Source organism: Acyrthosiphon pisum, chromosome A2 (genome assembly GCF_005508785.2).
Source record: "Acyrthosiphon pisum isolate AL4f chromosome A2, pea_aphid_22Mar2018_4r6ur, whole genome shotgun sequence".
In the NCBI taxonomy this organism is placed as follows: Eukaryota; Metazoa; Arthropoda; class Insecta; order Hemiptera; family Aphididae; genus Acyrthosiphon; species Acyrthosiphon pisum.
Window position 1 is genome coordinate 73,094,629 of NC_042495.1, and position 23,640 is coordinate 73,118,268.

Genomic DNA, 23,640 nt, shown 5'->3' on the forward strand with positions numbered 1-23,640 from the left:
ACGATAGTCCGGATGATATCCGGCTTGTTCGTACGACCCAGTGGCGTAATTTTAGTTTTTATTAGGGTAGGGCAAAACAATAGTACATGGTTTATTTGACGGCCTACGAAGCCATTCGTGAGTTCCACGGGTTGTGTTAATTATGTTTTCCTGTATGATTAATATGTGTAGTTACTATCAATAGTTACAATTCGTTGTCATTCATTCATAAGCCAGCGGTTCTTGGTAATCAGTCAACTGACGATCGATTTTTATTAACTCGTGGAAAAAACTGGTGCTAAAATTTAAATATTGGTATATCACTTGAACTTACGAACAGTAATTATACGCTAATTCTGCTTCATATTAAAAATAAAATATTATATAATATCGTCGTGATTCAATAAAATATCTACGATCATTGTAGTTCATAATCACTAAAGATATATTTTAAATATAGTTTTATAGATTTCAATTTTACTGATAATATGGTACATATTTTACTAATCGTTTGTATCTACATTTTCACGATATTGAACAGTATAATAATTTATGAAAATACTACTACGAGATCGGATAAAAGAGAGTAAATAAAGTTAGTAGGTAGTATGGTAGTTATTAATAGTTCAATTTGACAGTAAATTATAATATTTAGTACAGTCATTAGGTTATATACTTAAATATATTATAACCTATAGGTATATACGCATGCTTAGTGCAAACAAGTGAAATATCATATAATATACAGTTTTAAAAATAATTATTTATTTATAAATTCTTATTTAAATTACGTTTTTCCGTTAAAAATTAAAAATATCGTATATGAGGTCACTTAATATATTATTCTATTAATATATAATTTTCAATGATAACTTAAAATATCATATTCTGTCGTGATTGATGCGAGAATATAATAATGTTTTAGTATTTTATAGTTTAAAGTTCATACCTTTAACCCATAACTTAATACTGAACTACGGAATTTCTATTATCTTTACATCTAATTATTTAGTTTTCTATAACATAGACTTAATATTATTGTTATACTTGTAAAATGATCACAAGACATAATTGCTTATATAATGCCTATCCTAGACGCCGTGTCACAATATTTGTATTATTTAAATACGTTCACGTAATAAATGTACAAACTTTAATAATACTTATCTTACACTTTAGATTTAAACAGTTTTTTATAAGTAAAAAAAATTAAATTGTCTATTATTAGAAAAATATATTAAGTATCTATATTGGTTTGTTTTTTTTAGGCACGTTTTAGAACTGATTTCCGGCTATTGAATCATGTATTTTAATATATGTAAATGTAAATGCAAAATTTTATATATAGGAGTTTAATTTATATTAGATACAATTTATGGTGAAAGTATACCACCGCATTCAATAGTAATTAAAATAGTATATACATTAAATTACCTACTCTATAAAATATATTAGGTATATGCAATTTAATGTATGCAATTTCTCGGTCGCAAAATTCATGATGACGATTTGTCACCGCTCCACGGGCGACACTGTCGGGTAAACCGTCGGTCAGCCGATCAAAACTATCGCTCCAACCGTTGGAAAAACGTGCATTCGTACGTTACGAATGCTCAAGCCCACCGTAATATCGAATATGACCTGAATATAATATTACGTGTGTTACATACATTCATACCCCCCCCCCCCCCATGGTTTCAACGTTATTATAATAATATAATGTGTGTCGACCGATCAGCATAATAATAATATTACAACAGTCGTTTCGTTTGGGTTTCTCGAGTGGGGGGTCCACATATAATAATTAATACACTATATACCTATATATATATAATATTGTGGTATAGAACAAATCGCACAGTTGTTGTATATCAACATTGTTGGTAACGATCTACCACGTTTTAACGGAGGACGCATTTCGTGTTGTTTCAGGTGAGAACCCGGCGGCCATGCAACACGGACACGGACGAAGTCTGAACATGCTCAGCTGTCCGTCCATATGGATACTCATACCGTCCCTAGTCATGTTCGTCAACTTCAATACAAATTGAGAGCACAATTTATTGGCGTGCGACTGTGCGCGCTCGCGAAACGGAAAACGCTACAATAATATTATTAATAATAACGATAGCAGATTACGAATGGAAAAAAAATGAACCGTGTAAATAAATTTTTGATTACCGATATTATTATAGCTTTTAATCATTTCTAAGACACCGTTTATAATAATATTATTAAATATTACGTCATTGCACACTACGCCATGGTGTTTTTTTAATCTCATTAATAATAATATTATGTCTGTCGATATATCTACATAATATTATACCAGTTAAATATGATTTATAAATCGATAATAATAAAAATATTATTATAATATAATATTAAAATATTATGTAACCTGTTATATATTTTAACCGTGTTAGTTTTTATTATGTTTTAAATGTGTATACGATTCGCATATAGACAAAATATGTATATATTGGTGATACTTATTTGATATTTTCCACATATAAACCCGTACATCAAGGATTTCGGCTTGTAAATTGTAGTTTTGAAAATATAATAATGTAGAACTGAGGAAATGTTTGTTTGACATATTATTCTCGTCAAAGACATAAAATTAATAACGACTAAAGACATTTTAATCATGTGTATAATATTGTGTTGTATATTTTAAGATTAAGAACAATCGTAAGTTTATATATTATTATTATTATGAATTATTTATAACACTAATTTAGTCATTATAATATTTCCAATTCCCTAAAAACTGTTTTATTTTGTGTAAATAAACATATATAAAGGAAGAAGGTATTACGGATGAATAATTTTTCCAATGTCTGAAAACTGTTTATTTCACCAATTTTTTCAACAAACGACTTACCTAATCAGGATTGAATTTTTATAATATAAATAAATGGTAATGTTTTTTCGTTATTTAACATCTTACTGCTAAAATATACCTGCATATTATATATGAACACAAATAGTCATGGCAAAGCCGAAATGTCTTGGAAATGTGTGTGGTAATAACTTATGTTAAGTCGGTTAATTGATATTATCACGGTTAAGTCCATGTCTTATTGACCATAATTCAATGTTTTCAAAACTTTAATATTCATTGAAATATTAAACTTAGTAAATAGTAACCTCTGATGAAATAAAACAATACACTTCATTGAACTATTTGTGAAACATTAAAGGGAAATGCAAAAATGTCTCAAATTTTCGGGCTTTTGAGAATTCTTTCGGATATTAGTTTTCGTACATAAAGGAAATGCACGTGAATACATTATTTTACTCTTTAAACAATGTGTTCGTATGTTTATTCTGAAAGGAGCAAATAAGCTTTTGGTTTTACGTCGTCATTTTTTTCTCTTTTTTTTTTTACAAATATTTTTAGAGCAGTAAACTTTTTCAAATTCTCTCATGTAGAATATACAGTTCATTGGAATCTGAATGTAATTTGTGCTTTGAAAACTACAAAATTGCTAAAAACAAACTGTTTTTTTGTTTTTTTAATAACCAATAATACAAACATAGCGAGTCTAATTTTCAGCATTAGGTAATGGTTATCAACAAATTCCAAAACTATATACACTATAAATTAATAAATTCGGAAATTAACCAAATACGTATCGACAAAAATTTTATTATAATATACAATTACACGAACGATTTTTTATAACCTTTAAAATTTCTTCCAATTCTTCTAAAGGTATACTCTTAAGTATTAACGTTTTAGGAAATATAATGTTTGCATTACTTAAAATTAAAGCCTTGTTTGGAAAAACGTATAGTATTACCTGTAAATATATATAATTGTTATTTTTTTTTTTTGAGGGGGGGGGAGGTGGCACCTAATGTTAACAAAAACCAATAGTAGCACCAATCAAACCTAATATGTAAATATGATTTTGATGGATTTTATGAGATTACCAAGTACTAACAAACGCATAGTAATTTTTATACAATATTAAGATTGACAAGTATAATTACATTTATTTTACTTTCATACATTTAATGTACAAAAAACATTTTAACAGGTACCTATATATTATTAACTTATTTGTCCAGTATTTATTCACTATATTGACGTTTCTTTCATTATTTGTATATACAAATCGAAATTAGAAATAGTAGTTAATTCGTTTTAAGTATTTAAAGTTTTTACGAGTAAGCAATGAGGGACATTGAGTATAACACAGCTTTTCATTGCCTGTTCGTGGGAACTTCAAATACTTCACTCATCATAAATTAAATACATTTATCACTTCTTAACATCTCGTTTAAAAATCAGTTTATATTTATTTTAATTCTCAGAAAAATGTTCAACTACACAATGTGAAATTAAAATTGCTTATAGTTATTCAAAAAATTACAGTAAAAGGACATGGTTTAAAATATAACTATTTAAAAAAAAGTTAATTCCTACATTAAGTTGTGGAATATTTGTAAAAATATATTTTCTAAAACGTTTATACTTTAAGAGAAAATGAAAATTTAACTCTAAAACATTGGATGTAATATAATATATAGGTTTTTTTTAAATACCTAACTACATAAGCAATTGTTGATAATTCAATTGTTTCTAAAATTGAAAGCTATTGTTTAAATTAACAGAGTCGTAAAATATATAACACATTGTTTTCATAAAAGTACTTAACAGTAATTTATAAAAATTCAAAAACCACGTTTGAGCATGGGATATCATCGATTTATTCATACAATTAGTATGATTAGCAGCTTACAAAACCAAGCGATTCCACTGTATCCACCAACTATGTTTTTAAAAAAAAAATATATTAATGTTTAATGTTCTATATACCAATAGCTGTTTTTTATATAATATTTATAAACTGTATACATTGTCAATAAAGGAAAATATACTATTATCTGCACAGGTTATTATTTATTTGATTAATCAATGTTATTATAATGATATTTAAAAAAAAAAATGTTTCACCTTTGTAAGCTAAAATTAATTGAATAGTATTTTATTTAAATGTGTTTAAATATAGTGTTAAGATTATTATATGCGTGTATAATATAAATATATAATAATATAATAGCACCTATCTTCCATATAAAACAATAAACTATTAACTTAACTCAGTTAAGATTACCTATGTATAATACTTCCATGTCATTAAGTTGTAGAAAATGTTTATTATTTATATATTTTTAGCATGTCAAAACATTTTTCACTATTCTTTTTACGTTTAATAACTCGATATAAAATAATATATTTAATCAAATGTATATCCTTATTTAAATACACATGCAGTTACCTATAAATATATGTATTATTAATGTATAGATAAATAATGGATATGTATGTTCTGCGAAACAAGTTTTTTTTGTGAATTTTGAATTGTAAATACAAAATAAAAAAAACTGATACTTGTAAATTCATATTCTTCTTTTAATCTCAAAATATTTACCGATGAAAAGTCCAAACATTCGTTGGTATCAAATTAACATCACGTAGAAATGTTTTTTTTTTTTGCAAAAACGAAAAGAAGAGAATTTAAAAACATGATAATATGTTGTAATTAAGTTATTACCATCGACGTACATAAACTATAAATAGTTATAGTTTATATACCTCGATGGTTATTACATGGTATATAAATTGCATGATGTATATTTCAACAGTTAATAGATTCGTTTACTTTAGATGTTGCAGTGGTGTATATGTTTATTTAGTCAAAACATTATAATTTACAATGGTATTTTTATAACACAGAAATTACACGGTGCCTGTAATGTTTTGGTGACAATTTTTTAAATGTTTTTTTAAAATAATAATAATAATTTAGAAAACGTCATCGAATCCGTACGTAGTATCTGTATTAATTACCTAACGCATAGCATGTCGAATTGTATATGTTCAGAAATATCCATTTTACTGTGTTATATTTATTAAAATTATTAGAGTGAATTAACTTTTTATGAAATGTAAAGGTAAATAAATTGTAGTATGCGTTATTAGTGCGTTACTAAAACCAGTCCTTTCGATAATATGTGATTACTGCAGATTTGGACATATCCACGTTATGATTACAGTTTTGAGCCCTCGCAGTTCGCGGCAGCAAAGTTTTTGTTCTCGGGCACAAACAGACGTATAACATCAAGTTGTTGTAGACTCGTTTCCTATTTTTTCTCAGAGATTCAGACTTTATATCACAGCACCGAGAAAAGATACATAACTATTTTAGTCCGCGGATTCCATATAAATAAAAACCATAACAGCTGATCGAGTTTTGTTTCGATATTATTGCTCTATAATTTAACGATTCGATGTACCTATAACAACAACGAACATGCAAATAAATATTGCAAGTTGGAAATATTTCAGTTGCCAATTAATAAGGCGGAAAATCTTATGTGGAAGTTGAATGGATACCCTTGTCAAAGATTTTAAAGCACGGGGGCACTGTTTATATAGGATTGGATATATTCTAATTGTATACAAGACAAAGATATTATGTAAAATAATAATACTCAAATAGCTATAGTCTAACGCCCTGAACTATATTGCACACGTAATAATCAACTAAATGGGATGGCCTTAAGATTGGCATGCCACTGGAAACTGGAACATCAAAATTATGCTAAATGAAGTCTTGCAAATAATTTAATGTTACATTTTGTGTTATAGTTTTTAATGACTATGAATATATTGTATGCATAATACAACAAAGTAGGTAATAACTAATCATGTATAAACGCTACATTAATAATAATGACTAATGACTAATAAGCTAATAAGTATTAGGTTATATTTTATTTTAGGAAAAATATTTAACTTTGGGTAACGAGTTCAATACAATTTTTAAAATGTATTTAGACATTTAGTGTTGATAATGTTATTAAGTTATAAACATTTTAAAGCAACTTGTTGATGAAGCTACTGAGCTCTGAATAAATACATAATATACAATTCCTACCCATTAAAAAAAAAAAAAAAAACAAAGAACAAACCACTGCATACATCCATCATCATACCTAATATACATGTATAAATAATAAATATGGATTTACATTAATCTGATTGTATTTTTTTTTGAATACCAACAGCTTATGTTTCTTAAAATATCTTATCAATTGTAATCCGAGACATTATTCATTGTGAGACACTATTATATTGGGTACTAACAATCATAAACATTTTTGATTTGAAAAATATCATGGACCTATACTTATCAATTTTGTAAACACTTGCAAATATATAAATACATTACATTAAATTACAATAGTAATACTGAAAAATCAATAATCATTCCAATTTTTAACCACATAACATACATTATTTAAACTATAAATAGTTAATAATATTTGACGAAGTCACATGCTCACGTTAATATATTTTTACCAAACAATTTATATTTAATTATAATTTAGACTTTCGATTTTTAATAGTGTTTACGGTTTCATATTATAATTTAAATACAATCATGAAATATGTATTAAATCTGAACAACATGTTTTCAATAAGGGATATATAATATAGTCTTCTAAAATTTGAAGTTAAAAACATGTTTGGTAAAGTAAAAGTATAATCATCATTCAGGACCTTCAACTCTAAAATATATGTCAATTATCAATAAACTGTATTCACGGAACATAATTACTATCCGGAATTCCACATTATAATATGCCTTTGAAATAAAGTATACCTGTTTGAGACTTATTCATAATCATATTGTTATGTATATATATTAAATATTTAGGTAATCGATCACTTATTTCAGCTAGGTAAGTACTTTATTTATGCAATTATAAAATTCAGTATTCCTAACGAAACGTATAAAATAATAACAACATAGGTATAAGGGCAATCACTTATAATGGAACTGTCTGCTCATCATAATATCGGTATACTTTAATATTATAAGCTAAGTATGAATAGTTCAGAAAATAATTTAATTTTTGCTTATAATATCCGTTGGTACCAAAAACCAGCACAATTTTATTAGTTAATTGGCGCACAATGTTATTTAGTGTACTAATATTATGTAATATTGCATATTTGTGTGTTTTCCATCGGTACATGTATGAAACTAATAATAATGGGGAAAATTGAAAAATTGTTTACAACTCAAACAGTTGATAAATGATAATCAATGTCGTTTTTTTTAACGAATGCAGTTATTATTTAAAATATCAACATAAGATAATATTAATAAAGTTCTTTGTAATAAATGATTTTTCTATTATTTTACTCAAAACAATATTTTAAATTAAATAGATTAAAAAAAAAATGTATTTACTTTACTTAACGTAACTAAATTATAAAAAAATTGTGTCAAGAATTTTAATTATAAATTATAATAGAAAAATAAATAAGTACATTTTACAAAATTAAAATTAAAAAATATTGTTAAGAGTTAAAAAAAAAAATAATATATTATTACACGAACCATTAAACTATAATAGGTATACACGAAAATCAGATCGTATTATGAAATATCCAGTTTGATATAATAATACTTATACTTTTATCTACATAAATAAATGATTATCATTTATCAACAACTCTTATGCACATAAAAATAACATCACATTAATACAATTTTTTCCGTGTAAATTAAAAACAATATTAAAATAACATATTATTTTACCAAATGTGTAAAAAGAGTATTCGTTCTATTTTGTATACTGAATATTACAAAATAAAATATTACAGTACGACTAACGCAACGGTAGAAACGGCAAAGTTTTGAAATTCTTAGAAGCTTTTTTTGAAACGAAATGTATTATTTTTATACTGATATTTTATTTCCATGGGTTGTTTAAGTATCCAATATTGTGGGCAATAAACAGGAACTAACATTTTGAATAGTATAAATGGTGGCCCATGAGTCTATAATAGCCAATAGGTACGATAAGAACTAAACCCGAAAAAAATTTACTCGTTGCGCTGCGTTTGGATAAATATTTTACCAATGTGATTTTTGTTATAAAAAATACAATTGACTATCGTGATCTAAAATGTGCTGTATCTACCTCCTTCTCATATTGCTAGTAGTCAAGAAGCTAACAGTTGTGGAAATTTAATTTGACTGCCTGTTTACAACGATCTTATACCATAGGTCAATGGTTAACCGCATAATGTCATAAATCATGAGAAAATACCTTTTCGTTATCCGTTAGATACCAAATTAATTTCCTGAAGGTTGATGCCAAGCATGAAATATTTTAAATAGAAATGTTACTTTTTTTATCGTATACGCGGAAAAATGTAATCATATATTGATCTATCTAGCCAAATCTGTTTTGTGATTTGCTGTCTGACTCAAATAACGTATTATTAAATATTTTAAAATTATGAGAAAAGTTTTTCGTTCGATCATTTACAAACTATACCACGTCACACATTATACTGATAATGAAAACAAAATTACAATTCTATGGTATGCATATTATATGTATATGATGGAATAAAAGTTTTTAGTAGTTTATTCGTGCTCAATACAAATGTGAGTTTTATAGAACCATAAAATGTATTTAATGTTTAAACTACATAACTATAATATAGGTGAATAAGTGAACGGTGGTGTTTAAATAATATGTATTTTTGTGTTAGGGAAATGTGTAATGAAAATACATACATTTCTACTCTATATAATACAATAGCTGTATACAATTATATTGTAATATATAAATAATATACTCTTGTATACTTGAATAAACTTATAGAATTAGTATACCAGATAGGAACATAATATTTGGGTGTGAAAAATCAAACGCAATTAAAATATATCACGCGATTTAAAATAATATTAGGTAACCAATCTAATATTATAATAATTGCTTAACAATTATATTGTCACATGCGCACTATACAACATTCACTCAAACGAAAAAATATCAGTGTTGAAATATTACACAAGGGGAAAATAAAAATAGCACACAAGAACACATTACCTAAGAAAACATCCCTTTTGGGAAAATATTGCCAAAAACCAACGACGAAATGCAAAATACAACATAAATGCAGGCATATGCGCACTATGCAACATTCACTCAAACAACCAGATATCAATGCTAAAACCATGCGCAAAAGGAAAATGATAACAGCACTGAACATATATACAAAACACCCTCTTCGTACCAATATTGCCAAAAACACAACACAAGTGCATGCGCGTGCGTGATTCGCATAACAAACGCGAACAATCTATTTTAACGTTACGCAATAACAATTGAGTGGGGGTAGAACAATCACTTTTCTATGTATACACAGCGAGTAAACAATAGACATACTCATTCCGTGGCTGCATCCCTCAGCGATCATATGATGTGCCAAGTCGACGCAGTGCTCCACGGAAATCAACACACATGAAGACGTCAACGCCGCTCACAGCGAATCTACGTGCTACCGTACAGTTTTTCTTAATCTGCAGAAATTAATCTTTCTCTACGAAGTCAATTTAACTATTGCGCTTGTTCTAATACCAGATATGAGTTCATTTTGGTATATTAATTTTATTCTTCAAACTCAAAAAACTGTTATTTCAATTCTTTACACTGATTAATTATCCTTCAATGACATTAATTATTTAGGAAAAACACCTATGCGGCTATGTTTTCATATCCAAACACCAAATCTCCAACAATCCAATCCAAATAATAAATACCACGTTAATAATTGCACTTCAATCAATAAATATCTCAATAAACTACACTTCAGACACTGCTTGATAGTTCATTATCTGTTCTAGACGTTGGACTACTAAAGTATATGCGCAGTTTAAATATTCTAGATCAATGGGCTAGATAGATCATATAATGCCTTGGGTCCATTCTTTCTAAGAGAAATAAACCTCAAGTATATAAGCAGCTGAAATATGTACAACATAAAACCGAATAAATTAATAAACTCCGCTTCAGGCGCTACTTGATAGTTCCTTGTCTCCTAGACGTTGGACTATCAAAATACATTTACAGTTTAAGTTCTCGAGCAATGGACCAAACAGATTATCTGATGCTCTGAGTCCATTCCTCTTAAGAGATTTAATGTCAGATGTACTCGGGGAGGATTTAAACGAAATTTTAACATCAATGAGTACGCCTCCACCTCGTGAAAAATTGCCATAGTGAGGCTTTCTTGAAAGTTAGTAAACTTGTGCCAGAGTTATTAATATCTAGGGAAATCTATTTAAAAATAAGTAAAATATAAAATTAATAAATAATGTTGTTTGATTATGTATAACGGTAAACATCAGTAATTTAACATTCAATGAAGACATGTCGTTCTCAGGATTTTTAACTGAGGGGATGAAAATTTGATTACATGTTATATTACATGATTGTTACCCCTCATCCCTTCTAGTCATATTATTTTGTATACTATACTATAATTTACTAGGCTCAATTATTTAAAACACGGAATTCGAAAATTTACCGTCAGTAGACAGTTAAAAATAAGTATTAGCTACCTGTAAAAAAAGTTATTACTAGAGTTATTTTATGGTTTTGCAAATTTATTTTACTAAGTATTTCCAGTGCATACAATTATTATTGTAAATAGTTATATTAAATAGTTCGGTAAAAAATGTTTTACCTTTGACTCGTAGGTATTCACAATAATAATTACGTCACTTTATAGTATGTCCACCAGAAAAATAAGAACATGAGTTTTAGTATTAAATATAATTTTAAAAAAGAATTATATTAATCAAAATAAAACGTGGTTTCTGGTTTTGTTTAAAATTAAATATCACCACTGGCTTGCACAACCCAGTTCCTCCGATTCCACGTAAAAGAACACACCTACATATTAAAGGTTTCTAGTGAATAGTTGCGAAGCAAAAATCAAATTATTATGGTAATTCTTTTACGCACTCGAGAAAATTATTCGCGACTAATTATCATGTTTTATGATATAACGCTTCAGCACTCTCAGTTTATATAATATAATAAATATCTAAGAAAAACAATTTCCATGCATCGACAATATTCATGACTAAGACTAGTGTTTTAATTTATATATATTTTACAACATTAAGTAGAAATCTATTATTTCACGATACGTGTATGTGAATAAGTATAGTTTATATGAATATGAAGAACAAGTTAGAAAGAATTTCCCAGTCATAACTGCAGTAACACTTCTGGCTTGATTTTTTATTTTATTTCATTTTATGTTTTACCCGAGGCACCGTGGTAATAATTTCCCGATAACAGAGTGGCCACGATGAATTCCCATTGATATCGCTAATAAATAAAAAAATTCAATATAATATGTTCGCACTTTGCGGTAATAATGAACGTTTCGTTTATTACCCTCCACCACAGTAGGAAACAGCGTTAGAAGTGCATATCATTATACAAAAGTTGTAAGAGTAGTTAAATACAAACATGTAGGTATACTGCAACTCTAACGGATAATAATATTGTAATAGTTGTAATAATTAGAAAACCGCTCGTCGGACCGCAGCCCCACTATCCACAATCACTGCAAAAGGGTCATTTGCACTCTTTACACCTCCAAAAATTACTCGGCCGACCCCATGACGTCTTATAACGCAGTTAAAGGTGCCCAAACTATATTTTATAAGGATCTACGATCTGCCAAGGATAAAATAGTTTTCTTTTGTACTATACCTAGATCACATTTGTACAATCAATTTTCCAGAATTTTTTTATAGAAACGACAATACCTATTATGTGTTTCGGGATGTTTTTGATTATTTATTGTTTTGACACATTTTTTTTTGTTCACTCATTCCGTATCCATTCAAACACTAGCAATTTTAATATGTGGAGAGTAATCGTAATTAATCAATTAAACCGATCACAAAATAATTTTCCTACGAATTTTATACAAAACAGGCCTGTCCATTATAATTAATAATATTAATTGGCTAGCAGTTTTGAACAGTATTTAGATAAAAACTAATAAGTACACTTCATCCTTGGAAAAAAAATTTAAATTACATATTATTGTCATCCAAACCAAAAAATATTCTTATCTTAAAACAAAAATTAAAACTCAGTTACCTACTATCTAATACTATCTCGTCTTGGTTAATTTATAATTTCTTTTACCTACTTTTTATAAGATGAATGTTCTAACCTTAAAAATATTTTATATTATTAGTTATTATACACACTTTTTGAAAATAAATATTGATAATTGAATTTGTGTTTTTGGTGACAACTGTATACAATAGTATAATAATTAACATAGTACGATTTATCATCGTCAAAACGTATTATTCATATTATTTTGCTAGTACTTATATCGTGTAGGTATTGTAACGTCCAAATAATATATAATACTATATTATTATGGTCCGTTTCATCTTTAAATATATTAGACAGCATAAAAGATTAAGTTAGGGATCAACGGATAAATGAAATATATAAATTAAGATTATTAAAATACGCTGTAGGAATACGACGAGGGGACGAAGCATCCTTGGGAGCGCATCACGATTATAATGGACCATTTCACCTAGATAGGTTAAGAAGATAGTCGCGGGCTAACTATAAACAAACAGGTTCACATATAATAACGGGGGTGGCGATCAACTGGCAGGTGACCATTAATCATATCATCAATCATATTTAGACGCATTGTCCAAACGCAATACGCATTCCTGAACATATAACAAAAAAAGCCTATAGTACAAATATAATCGTACATTATAATCAAATGAACATGACTATTTGAATATTACGTATCACGTATATAAATAAATACATGTATAAGTACAAATATATATATACATAGGATATGGTATCTAAATGCTAACGGATGGTGCATGACACATAGTGTAATGTACGATAATGGATATAATTCTTGGAACGACTCAGGATGAGAAATGAAGAGATAATAATTTGACGTCCTGTGTGGGCCACAGATAAACCAGTAGACAGGGGGAAGGTCGGAGAGCAAGGGAGGCTTATAAAAACAAACCTGAAACGGCCTGTATTCAGTTGTGTACACTCATTCTACTAGCAGGCATCTTCACGTCAGTTGGTACAAAAATTTGTCATTTTGGACTTAGAATATTTTTTACTGAAATATACTTTGAAATAAACACTTAAATTTCAACAATTCTACATTTTGTTCAACTACCCTAAGACAAAATATACAACTCAAAGGCTACCTGCAACCGGTAGTCAACGCAATCAAGGCGATTGCTAGATTACCACAGTATTAATACTTAATTTTTGGATCATAATTTGATAGAAATTTGAAAAAAGAATAGTTGGAGCAATATAGATATTGTCTGGTCTATTTACATAAAATGTCACATCAGGAACCAAATAAGAAAACTACATAAGATAGAAGAAAAAATGAAAATGAAAATAAGATAAAAATCAAATTTTAACGTATACCTTCTGTATCTAAGTATTTTATAAAATTACATCTTTTTCCTAGATTTTTTTTTTTTTTTTTATTTGAACTTAAACAGTATACATCGAGTATAAATCATATATCGTTATGAAAATATGGACGTAGAATATATCGACTTGGTTGGTGATAAAAATGATAATCAACGATTGGAATATTTTTGGCAGTGGTTTTTTAAACAGCGTACCTATTTTATTATATTATAACAAGCAGACATTATAAAAAAATACTGATGACGAGGGCTCATCATTGAAAATATCGATACATTGCGTATACCTAATATTATATTATATGCACCTACATTGTATTATTATCTAATCGCGGTTCTGAACGACGACACGAAATCAATGTTTGCCATTCTATATTTTCATCTAGCACTGACGAAGACTTCTAAGCCAAAGACACGGCATATTATAATATCATAGGTAGTCATCGGTAGATATTGAGTAGGTATTATAAACGAGAACGATGTTATCGTTTCGGAGACAGATATCAATGAGATATTGAGACATATATTATCGTGAGGGTACCTAAAAGGATAATAACCTTATAACATAATACCGCTTTATGTCAATGTGCACCACCGAAACATAATGAACACTTCGCTACTCGAACAGTTGCAGATACAGTGGCAGTGTAGTGGAGTCGTTTACCGCGGGGTAGGTGTGTACTGGTGTAGTTTTGATTAGAAATAACGGTTTGTAAGCCCTCAAACGGAAGGAGTCGGTTGGGATTTAGCAATAAATATTTACTAACAAAATGAATCAACCCACCAACTGACCGTTGATTCTGCTTTCAAATGTTATGTATCATCATTAGTATATAATACTTTGGTTAATTATAGAAAACGCAGTAATAGTCTAAAATATAGATATATAGTTAATGTACGCTCACGTACAATAATACCATCGTAGATAGCTAATTAAACCCTTCGTTGCACCAGTGGCGTTTGTTCCGTAGACAATGAATATTGTTTGTAGTCTATATAGAAACGAAAAAGAAGTCTTACAAACCATCATTATTTTCAAAAATAATTTTTCATTATTTATCTAATGGAATTTAGCTTCGCGTAACAGTAAGAATTAGTATCGTGAACTTAACACGTCATATTATGTTCTTTGTATAAAACAACTCGCTGTCTCTCTCTTTCTCTCTGGTTATAAGCCATTGAAAAGGTGCTGTTTTCTAAGTATTCTTAGTTTAAACCACTCTTGTAATATTTTAAAGCAACAACTTCTTTCAGTTATCTGTAACTATTACGTATTATTAATAAATGACAGAGTATCCAAGGTCCAAGTCGATCAATTAAAATTGTTTATTAAAACAGCATGAAAAAAAACGGTAGGAAACCATATAAAACAATAAAATTCGGATTTGAAAGAAATGTTCGATTTTATTGGATGAAAGTAATCTAAATTGTATAAACGTTTACATTCCACTGGTTTGGCACCATTTCCATAATCACCTAATCAATTAAAACCATCTACACAGACGTAATTTTCTTCTTCAAATAGATTCGATAATTGATTAAAAAGCAACGATATAAGTACTGAAATGGATACTAACGCTGATGCTTAAATCCACGTTACTCTTCCTCAAAACCTTTAAATATTTATTAAATCTTAAGGTCACAGTGATCAAGCATTTTGTGAAAAAATAAAAAATAGTTGAAAAAGATGATAAAATATTCAGTTGTAAAGAATTAGAAATTAGGGAACCGAATTCTATAACTATGGTCATATACTCATAACACAAAATACTATAACAATCAGTGCACATTTATCCGCTGTAACGAAAACCACAAAACTAGTATCGGAACAAAAAAAATCATGACTTTCCTGCCAAATGTGCTATGTGAAACAAAATATCTTCTCATCGGCTATCGTGAATATCTAATTTATTAAAAATCTACAATACTTCCATAAACAACCAATAGAAAATAAAATTCACAAATTAAATAGAATAAAATTAAAATTTTGATTTCAATATACTTTATCAAGCCTGCATTACAGCAACATCTGAGATTAAAATTAAGTAAACAAATAACAATGGTTAAATGTATTAATAAGCAACAAAATAAAATAATATTCATATTAACACAAATAATGAACACCAAAATAAAAATCTAACATCCCGATTTCTAATTTACTTCTTTCCTAAATTAGGTAATTCAAATATCTTATCTTACTTTTAACCATAATCATCGACAAACTAATCGACAAAAAACAAAAATAATACAACTGGGCATGTGAGGAAAAATGGAAGAGGGCAAATTGGAAGTCACGAGGGCTAGAATTTTTAAAGTATACATTTTACCAAAGAGAGTTAATTTTAAATATGATATAATTGTATGATAATCATATATTATTCTACAATGAAGCAAATCTTCGGAAAATCAAAGAAAAACTTTATAAAAAAAAAAAAAAGTTTACCAGCTATAATATGCTAATGTCAAGACGAAGACATGAGTCGACGCATTGAAAATAGGTGACATATTATCTGTCTAATAATTGGATACCCCGAGGGCAAATCACTGATACGTGACAGAATGGAATCTTTTTTTGTAAAGTATACTACAACAGTCAATAAACATCAACAGTAACACAATGTGAAGAATGCCATTGATATGGAATAACGGAAAAAGGAAATGTTATGCGTTAACACTATTGATTAGACAATCGTTATGACTGTTGCAAACTTAACAATTAATATAAAATGAAAGGACTATTTCGAAAAACAGGTGATGTCCAAATATTTAAATACATTTAGCTTATTATAGAAGTTTTAATAAATAAATATGAAATACTATAAGCAATAATATGTATGAATATGTAAAAAATAATACTATATATAATATGAAATCACAGCAGATTCTGATGATTTGCTTAAATTGTTTATGTTTCTGCAGAAATTAAAACCAACGTTTTTTAGAAATTTAAAAATAAAATATTGTACTCTTTGTGATCCAATATGAATTAAAAAATATTTTTAACGTTTAATATAATTTAATTGTTTTTACTATCGAAAAGAAATGTATATAAGTGTGTAATTCAGTTTATAAATTATTAGTGCCAAAATGTTTGCTGTCCTATTTTTAATCATTGCCTTGCCATATAATATCTGCTTATTACATATATTATATAATATCTACATTTTTCGTATATTTAATTAACTAATTAAATTTAACAAGATAAAATAAATTTTCTCACAAATCATGTATTTATGAAAGAATATAAGTAATCAAAAAATAAGTTATAACGGAGTTAATATTTATATAAATATATAAGTGGGTATCTTCAATTTTAGATTCTGAGCGGAGCGATGAAAGTATTGATTTCACAATGGAGTGTTTTTTTTAATTTTTATTAATTTTTTGTGTCTGTGTACACAAAAACAATACTTGGATTTTAAACTTCAGTATCTTTTCGGGTGCGAAAGTGAATCTAGTTGATACATTCGGTAAGTCAAAATTTAAAATTCTCAATAGTTTTCAAAAGCACCGTGAAAAAACAAAAAAAAATATGAAAAAACGGGAACTTTACTCAAAATCGGTTTTGATCAAATTCGATTTTGGTTTTTGTTGTAACTCTAAAACAAATGACGGTGCAACATATACATCCAATTTTCACTGAATGTTTATTTTATCAATTCCTATACCTACTTGATAACATTTTGAAAATATTTTGCCTCGTTTTAAGCTGTTAACGGCCATTTTCAATTTTCTTTTTTTTTTTAGTTATTTTTTTCTATTTCAAAAAGTATGACAATTTAACACTTTGAGTGCCATGTGTATCAATTTCAATACACAACTAATATGTTTATTTGTGCCGTGTGTATTGATAATGATACACATTTATATGATAAACACATTATAAAACAAATGTCCCGGTCAGAATGGTCAGTTTTGTCATTTTTGGCCTGGCACTCAATGTGTTAATACAAGGCCTGATATATTGTTACAATAGCATTTAAAAAATACTAACGCAAACATTTTTTATAAGCATTTAAAGATCAAATTTTGACCAAATTTATCAATTTGAAAAAATGTTGTAGTTAAAAATGTACGAATGTTTAACTTTTAAAGCTAAGGAATGATAATTTAAAACAAGGTTCCACGTAGGAAGGTTATTCTGAAACAAAAATGTGTACGATTTAAAATTTAGACGAAATTAGTTGTTTAAACGAAGAACAATGATTCTAGTTTTGTGTTGTGTTTTAAAAATATCATTCGTGGGTACTTGAAACTTCTCAAGTATATTATTATGTACAAAATAAATATGATAATAAACAAATAATAATAATTTAATTTAATCGGTTACCGTATTATTAACATTAATATAAATATAATATAAAATATCTAGACTGACAAACCGTCTCCACATTTTAGATTCTGAGCGGAGCGAGGAAGCTATTGGTTTTACAATGGTATTTATTTATTTTTTTATATATCCTGTATACAAAATTTATACCAAAAGGAATACTTCGATTTCAACATATAGTATCTTATCTTTTAGCAAATTGGATCAAGATGGTACTTTAAAGAGGTCATTTTTCGATTTTCTCAATAGTTATTTAATGCCACGGGAAAAACCACTGAAAAATTACAAAAAAACGCTAAAAATGGGATTTTAATTTCCAACGCTTTGTTTAACATCATAGAAACGAATAAAAAAATTACAATATTATAATATTAATTCAACTTACATGATAAAATAAATAATAACAATATAAAATATCCAGACTGACAAACCGTCTCCGCTCAGAATCGTTTTTCGTATACAATAATATGAAATCATTGAATTCAAATTTAAAGCATCCTTTACAGTGACACGCTTGTAATTGACTGTACAGTAGAGCGACATCCACTTACCCGCTTTTTTAAATTATTTGTTTATAATTTTTTATCGCATACTGAATTTTAAACAACTTAAATATCTCTCCTGAAACACTAGTTTTTTGCACGTAAGAGAAATTTCACGCCAAGTGATTATATATTGTAATAACATGTATACAATGTGTACAATAAAATGACAAATTCTATTTTATTTTCATGTTTCAATTAAAGAAGTACATTTATGTATAGAAATTATATTTGTAAAATTAACTTTTTTAGAAGGTAGGTAACTACAATTTTAAAAGTATACAATTATCTAGTAATAAAATAGTAAATCCATCATTACAGTGACCCAATTGTAACCTACTGTACAGCAAAGCTAAGATTTTACTTACTCAATTTTTATCATTTATATTAGACATTTTGATGGGAATTATAAATTATAAATTATTGTGATTTCTTGTTTTAATGATTAGGACTATAAATAGGACTATAATATTATAGTTCGTGTTCACCGTCCCGAGGTTGTGCCGTGTACAAATTATAATAATTATAATACATATTATTACTGTAAACAATTTTCACTTAGAACTTGGTAATGGTCAATACTCTCAGTTGTATGACACTTGCACCACAACAAACATGTATTTATAAAGTAAAAAAAATACTAAACACACAATATCAGATTTAAAACACATATTTCATTTTATTTTGGTCAGGCCATAGAAGCCATTTTATAATGCAAATCCCCACCCTAACTCTCCCCCTTATCACCACAAAACGACGCCCCATTATACAGTATATAATACATATTATTTTATATGCATTGAATGGAAATGGAATATTGTGATGGCAGCAGGTGGCCAGACCATATTATAATTATTGTATTATATTTTATATTTTATAAAAGTTACCGCTTTAGTGGTACCTATATTATTTTTATCTGATAAATTTAATCATGATCTAGTCAATATACGTACTATATGTCTATTATAATTTATAATAAATTTATAATAAATCTATTATTAAAATAAAAACTATTGAGATTTTATCTTTAAAAGATTTAAAAAAAAATTATGTTATAGCTTAAGTACCTAGTAACAATCCTATTTAAAATATCTTTACTATTATAGAAAACCGTTGAAACCGTTAGACCTTCAATTAATATTGCCCGCACGTATTTATGTAAATTCATGTAAATTCTGTGAAACTGGGACATATCTGCATCGATGAGCACATATTCCCTCACATATTTTTTTGAGCCATTAAACGCTTAATGTCCTTATAAAGTTAAATATTTTCCAATATGCACCATTTTATAATATTAAACACATTGTAACGATTTTAAGAAATATGTTATAATTTTGTTGTAATTCAAAAATATGATTTATGTGTGCTTGAAACTTTTAAAATATATGATTATAATATTTTATACACACAATGCAATTTCAAAAACATTTACATTACTATTAAGCAATTATCTGTTTATACAAAGAATCTCAATTCACATGCAATCGTTTTTCTTTAGCTATCTATTGACTCAAAAGCTAATAACAATAATATATTATGTTATAATTAATAATATATCTTATAATTATAATAATTAACTATTCATAATATAATAAATGCAATGTTTTTGGCAAATATTAATTCAGTCTACCATATTACCAATTGTAAACTAAATTACTATAGTAGCAATATAAATAAATCATGTTATGTACTAAGTTAGGTTGGAAAAAATTAGTTTAACATAATATAGAATATAATATATACTTTAATATTATATATATTAGAAAAATAAATTATTTATAGTAGTATAATCATATTATAAATCATCCTCAGATGCTGATACACCCGTCAGCCGTCTCCTTCGCTCAGAATCGTTTTTCGTATGCAATGATTTATCATTGAATTCCAATGTATTACATAAATTGCAGTGACTTACTTAGTGACGAGGTACACTTAACTCATATTCTAAAGCAGAGAGGTAACCTTCATACCCTCTTTTCTCATAATAAATTATCTGTAAATATTGCAACTTGAACTTATCATTTATAGTTTTATAGGTTTTAAATTCATCACTATATTTTAGAAAAAGTATGTTGCTTGATAACCTTTTAATGTAAAATATATCTATTAGAATAAATATCTTATTCCAATCATAAATTTAATACATCTTCCCACAGTAATTAAATTGTATTTTTAACTGACTATGAGTAGGTACGAAATCAGTTTTGAAGTCAATGAAATAAGGAACGCATATTAAGTAGTTAAAATAAACGTTTAGGTAGTTATATGATTTGTCCTGAATAGTAAACAATCAAATGCAAGTAAAGTATGCACTGGATTAAATGCATAATTCAATAAGTTAAATTAAAAAAAGGCGGGAAATTGGGTGTCACTCTGCTGTACAGTAGGTTGCAAACAGGCACCTCTTTCCCATTGGATACTTTTGGCACATGCCCAGGGCCCCGCGATCGATGGGGCCCCTCGATGGGCTCTTCTGTTTGCCTGTTTTAATAAAATGGTGCTCTGTCCAAGTCGTAGAGGCCCAATAATACCACTGCCCTTGGCCTCAAAAAGTTTAAAGACAGCCCTGGTTGCAGGTGGGTCACTGTAATAATGGATGGTGTTAAATTTGAATTCAATGATATAATATCATTGTATATGAAAAATGGTTCTGAGCGAAGATGGTCAGTCAGCCTATGATAATATATTATCAAGTATATTTGATGATATTATTGTGAATTAAATAATTTATTTACTTATTTACGTGAAATCATGTTTTATATTTTCAATCTTTAGGTATGAAAGTTGAACACTTAATACATTTTTAGCTACAAAATAATTTTTAAATTTTAAATTCGTATTTGGTGTTTTGTCAAAATTCGAACTTTAAATGCTTTAAAAAAAAAAAAATTGTTAATATGTATTTTTAATATTTTTCCACTGTCATTGTAACAATATATAAGGAGCCTTGTATTTAATTTTGAAGCATTTTGACCTAATGAATAAAATTGTAATGACATTTATAGAAATGAAAACAAAAAAAAATCGGAACTGAAAATGGCTGTAATCCGTTCAAAACTAATTCATTGAATATTGTATACAGTTATTTGTTTTCGAGTTTCACCAAATAAAATATTTTATTGAAAACCAATTTCTCGAAAAAATTACTGTTTTTCCTTAATTTTTGTATTGCTTTTTCCTACGCTTTTGAAAACTATTGAGAATTTTAAATATTGACTTCTCGAATACACCAAATTGATTCACTTTCCCATCGAACAAGATACTGTTGAAAAAATCGAAGCAGTGTTACTGCCCCAAACAGTGGGACAGACACACAAAAAATAACACACATCATTGTAAAACAATACATTCGTCGCACCGCACAGAATTATAATATGCAATCTTAAATAAGTAAAATTTGGAATATAATTTTTTTAAATAATACTTAAGAAACATTTTTTAAGAGTTGACTAATACTATAACCTTTTATTATTGTTTTCGATATATCAATGACTTACCTGTGCCACTACAAGTATAGATTCTTGATCCATAATAATTTATTCAGCCTTTGTAGCTCACAAATATATTTTCTATTATAATAAATAAGGTATCATAGAAAGTTGTAATAATAATAATATTATTGGCTTTTTTACACTTTAGGTAGATACCCATAAAATATATAAACTATATTACAAAATGTGTATCATTCATTTTATATTGTATAGCTTATGGAAACGATCATATAGATGTTTATTTAAAACGATGTATTGATTAATTGATTAATTGATAATTCTATATATTATTTACTTTGTACAAATTATTAGTTATTTTCCTTACACGTTGAAATCAAAAACACTATACAATAAAAACAAATATATTGGTTTTTCTCTTATCTTTATGACCATTATTATGGTAGCGTAATGATAATAATTATTGTTGTACCGTTTATCATCTGACATTTTCTATCGTACGATAAAAATCGCTACTCATGAAGTTTCGTTCATGCTTTTTTATGGGAAATATTTTTACTTACACCGATTTAAACTGTAATATTGTTATCCCTATCACTTCTCGAGGCACTGTGCACTAGCCAAACAACAAGCAATTATGCTCTCATTTCGGTCCAAGTCCAGCCCCTCCCCCAATGGTAATTATATAGTCTATGGAAGGGGAAGTAATTCTTGTCAATTAAACAAATTAATTTTCATTGGATGCCAAATCGACTGCTCATTTGAATCTTGGTTTATAATTAGTGGCATTTGGTGTATAAATTGAATGGTGAAACTCATCTACCGATTCCCATTTCCCCTCTTAAAAGACAATAATATATACTTCAATTCTGGAGATGATGATAACCGTTGTCCATTTCCTATCATTACAGATAAACTAATCTTTCTTCTCACGATTATTATACGCGTTTATCAAAACCAAATGCCACCAT

The 23,640-nt window shown here is 27.6% G+C and overlaps 1 protein-coding gene across 1 annotated transcript in view; it reads left to right on the forward strand.

Moving 5' to 3' along the window:
• The window catches only part of LOC100570548 (hemicentin-2-like), a 399,451-nt gene extending 397,150 nt beyond the window's left edge, over positions 1–2,301 (forward strand). The window contains exon 7 of the mRNA XM_029490743.1: positions 1,912–2,301. Within this exon, the coding sequence (XP_029346603.1) occupies positions 1,912–2,030 (119 nt within the window). The 3' untranslated portion in view covers positions 2,031–2,301. The remainder of the gene's footprint in view (positions 1–1,911) is intronic.
• The last annotated feature ends 21,339 nt before the right edge of the window (positions 2,302–23,640 follow it).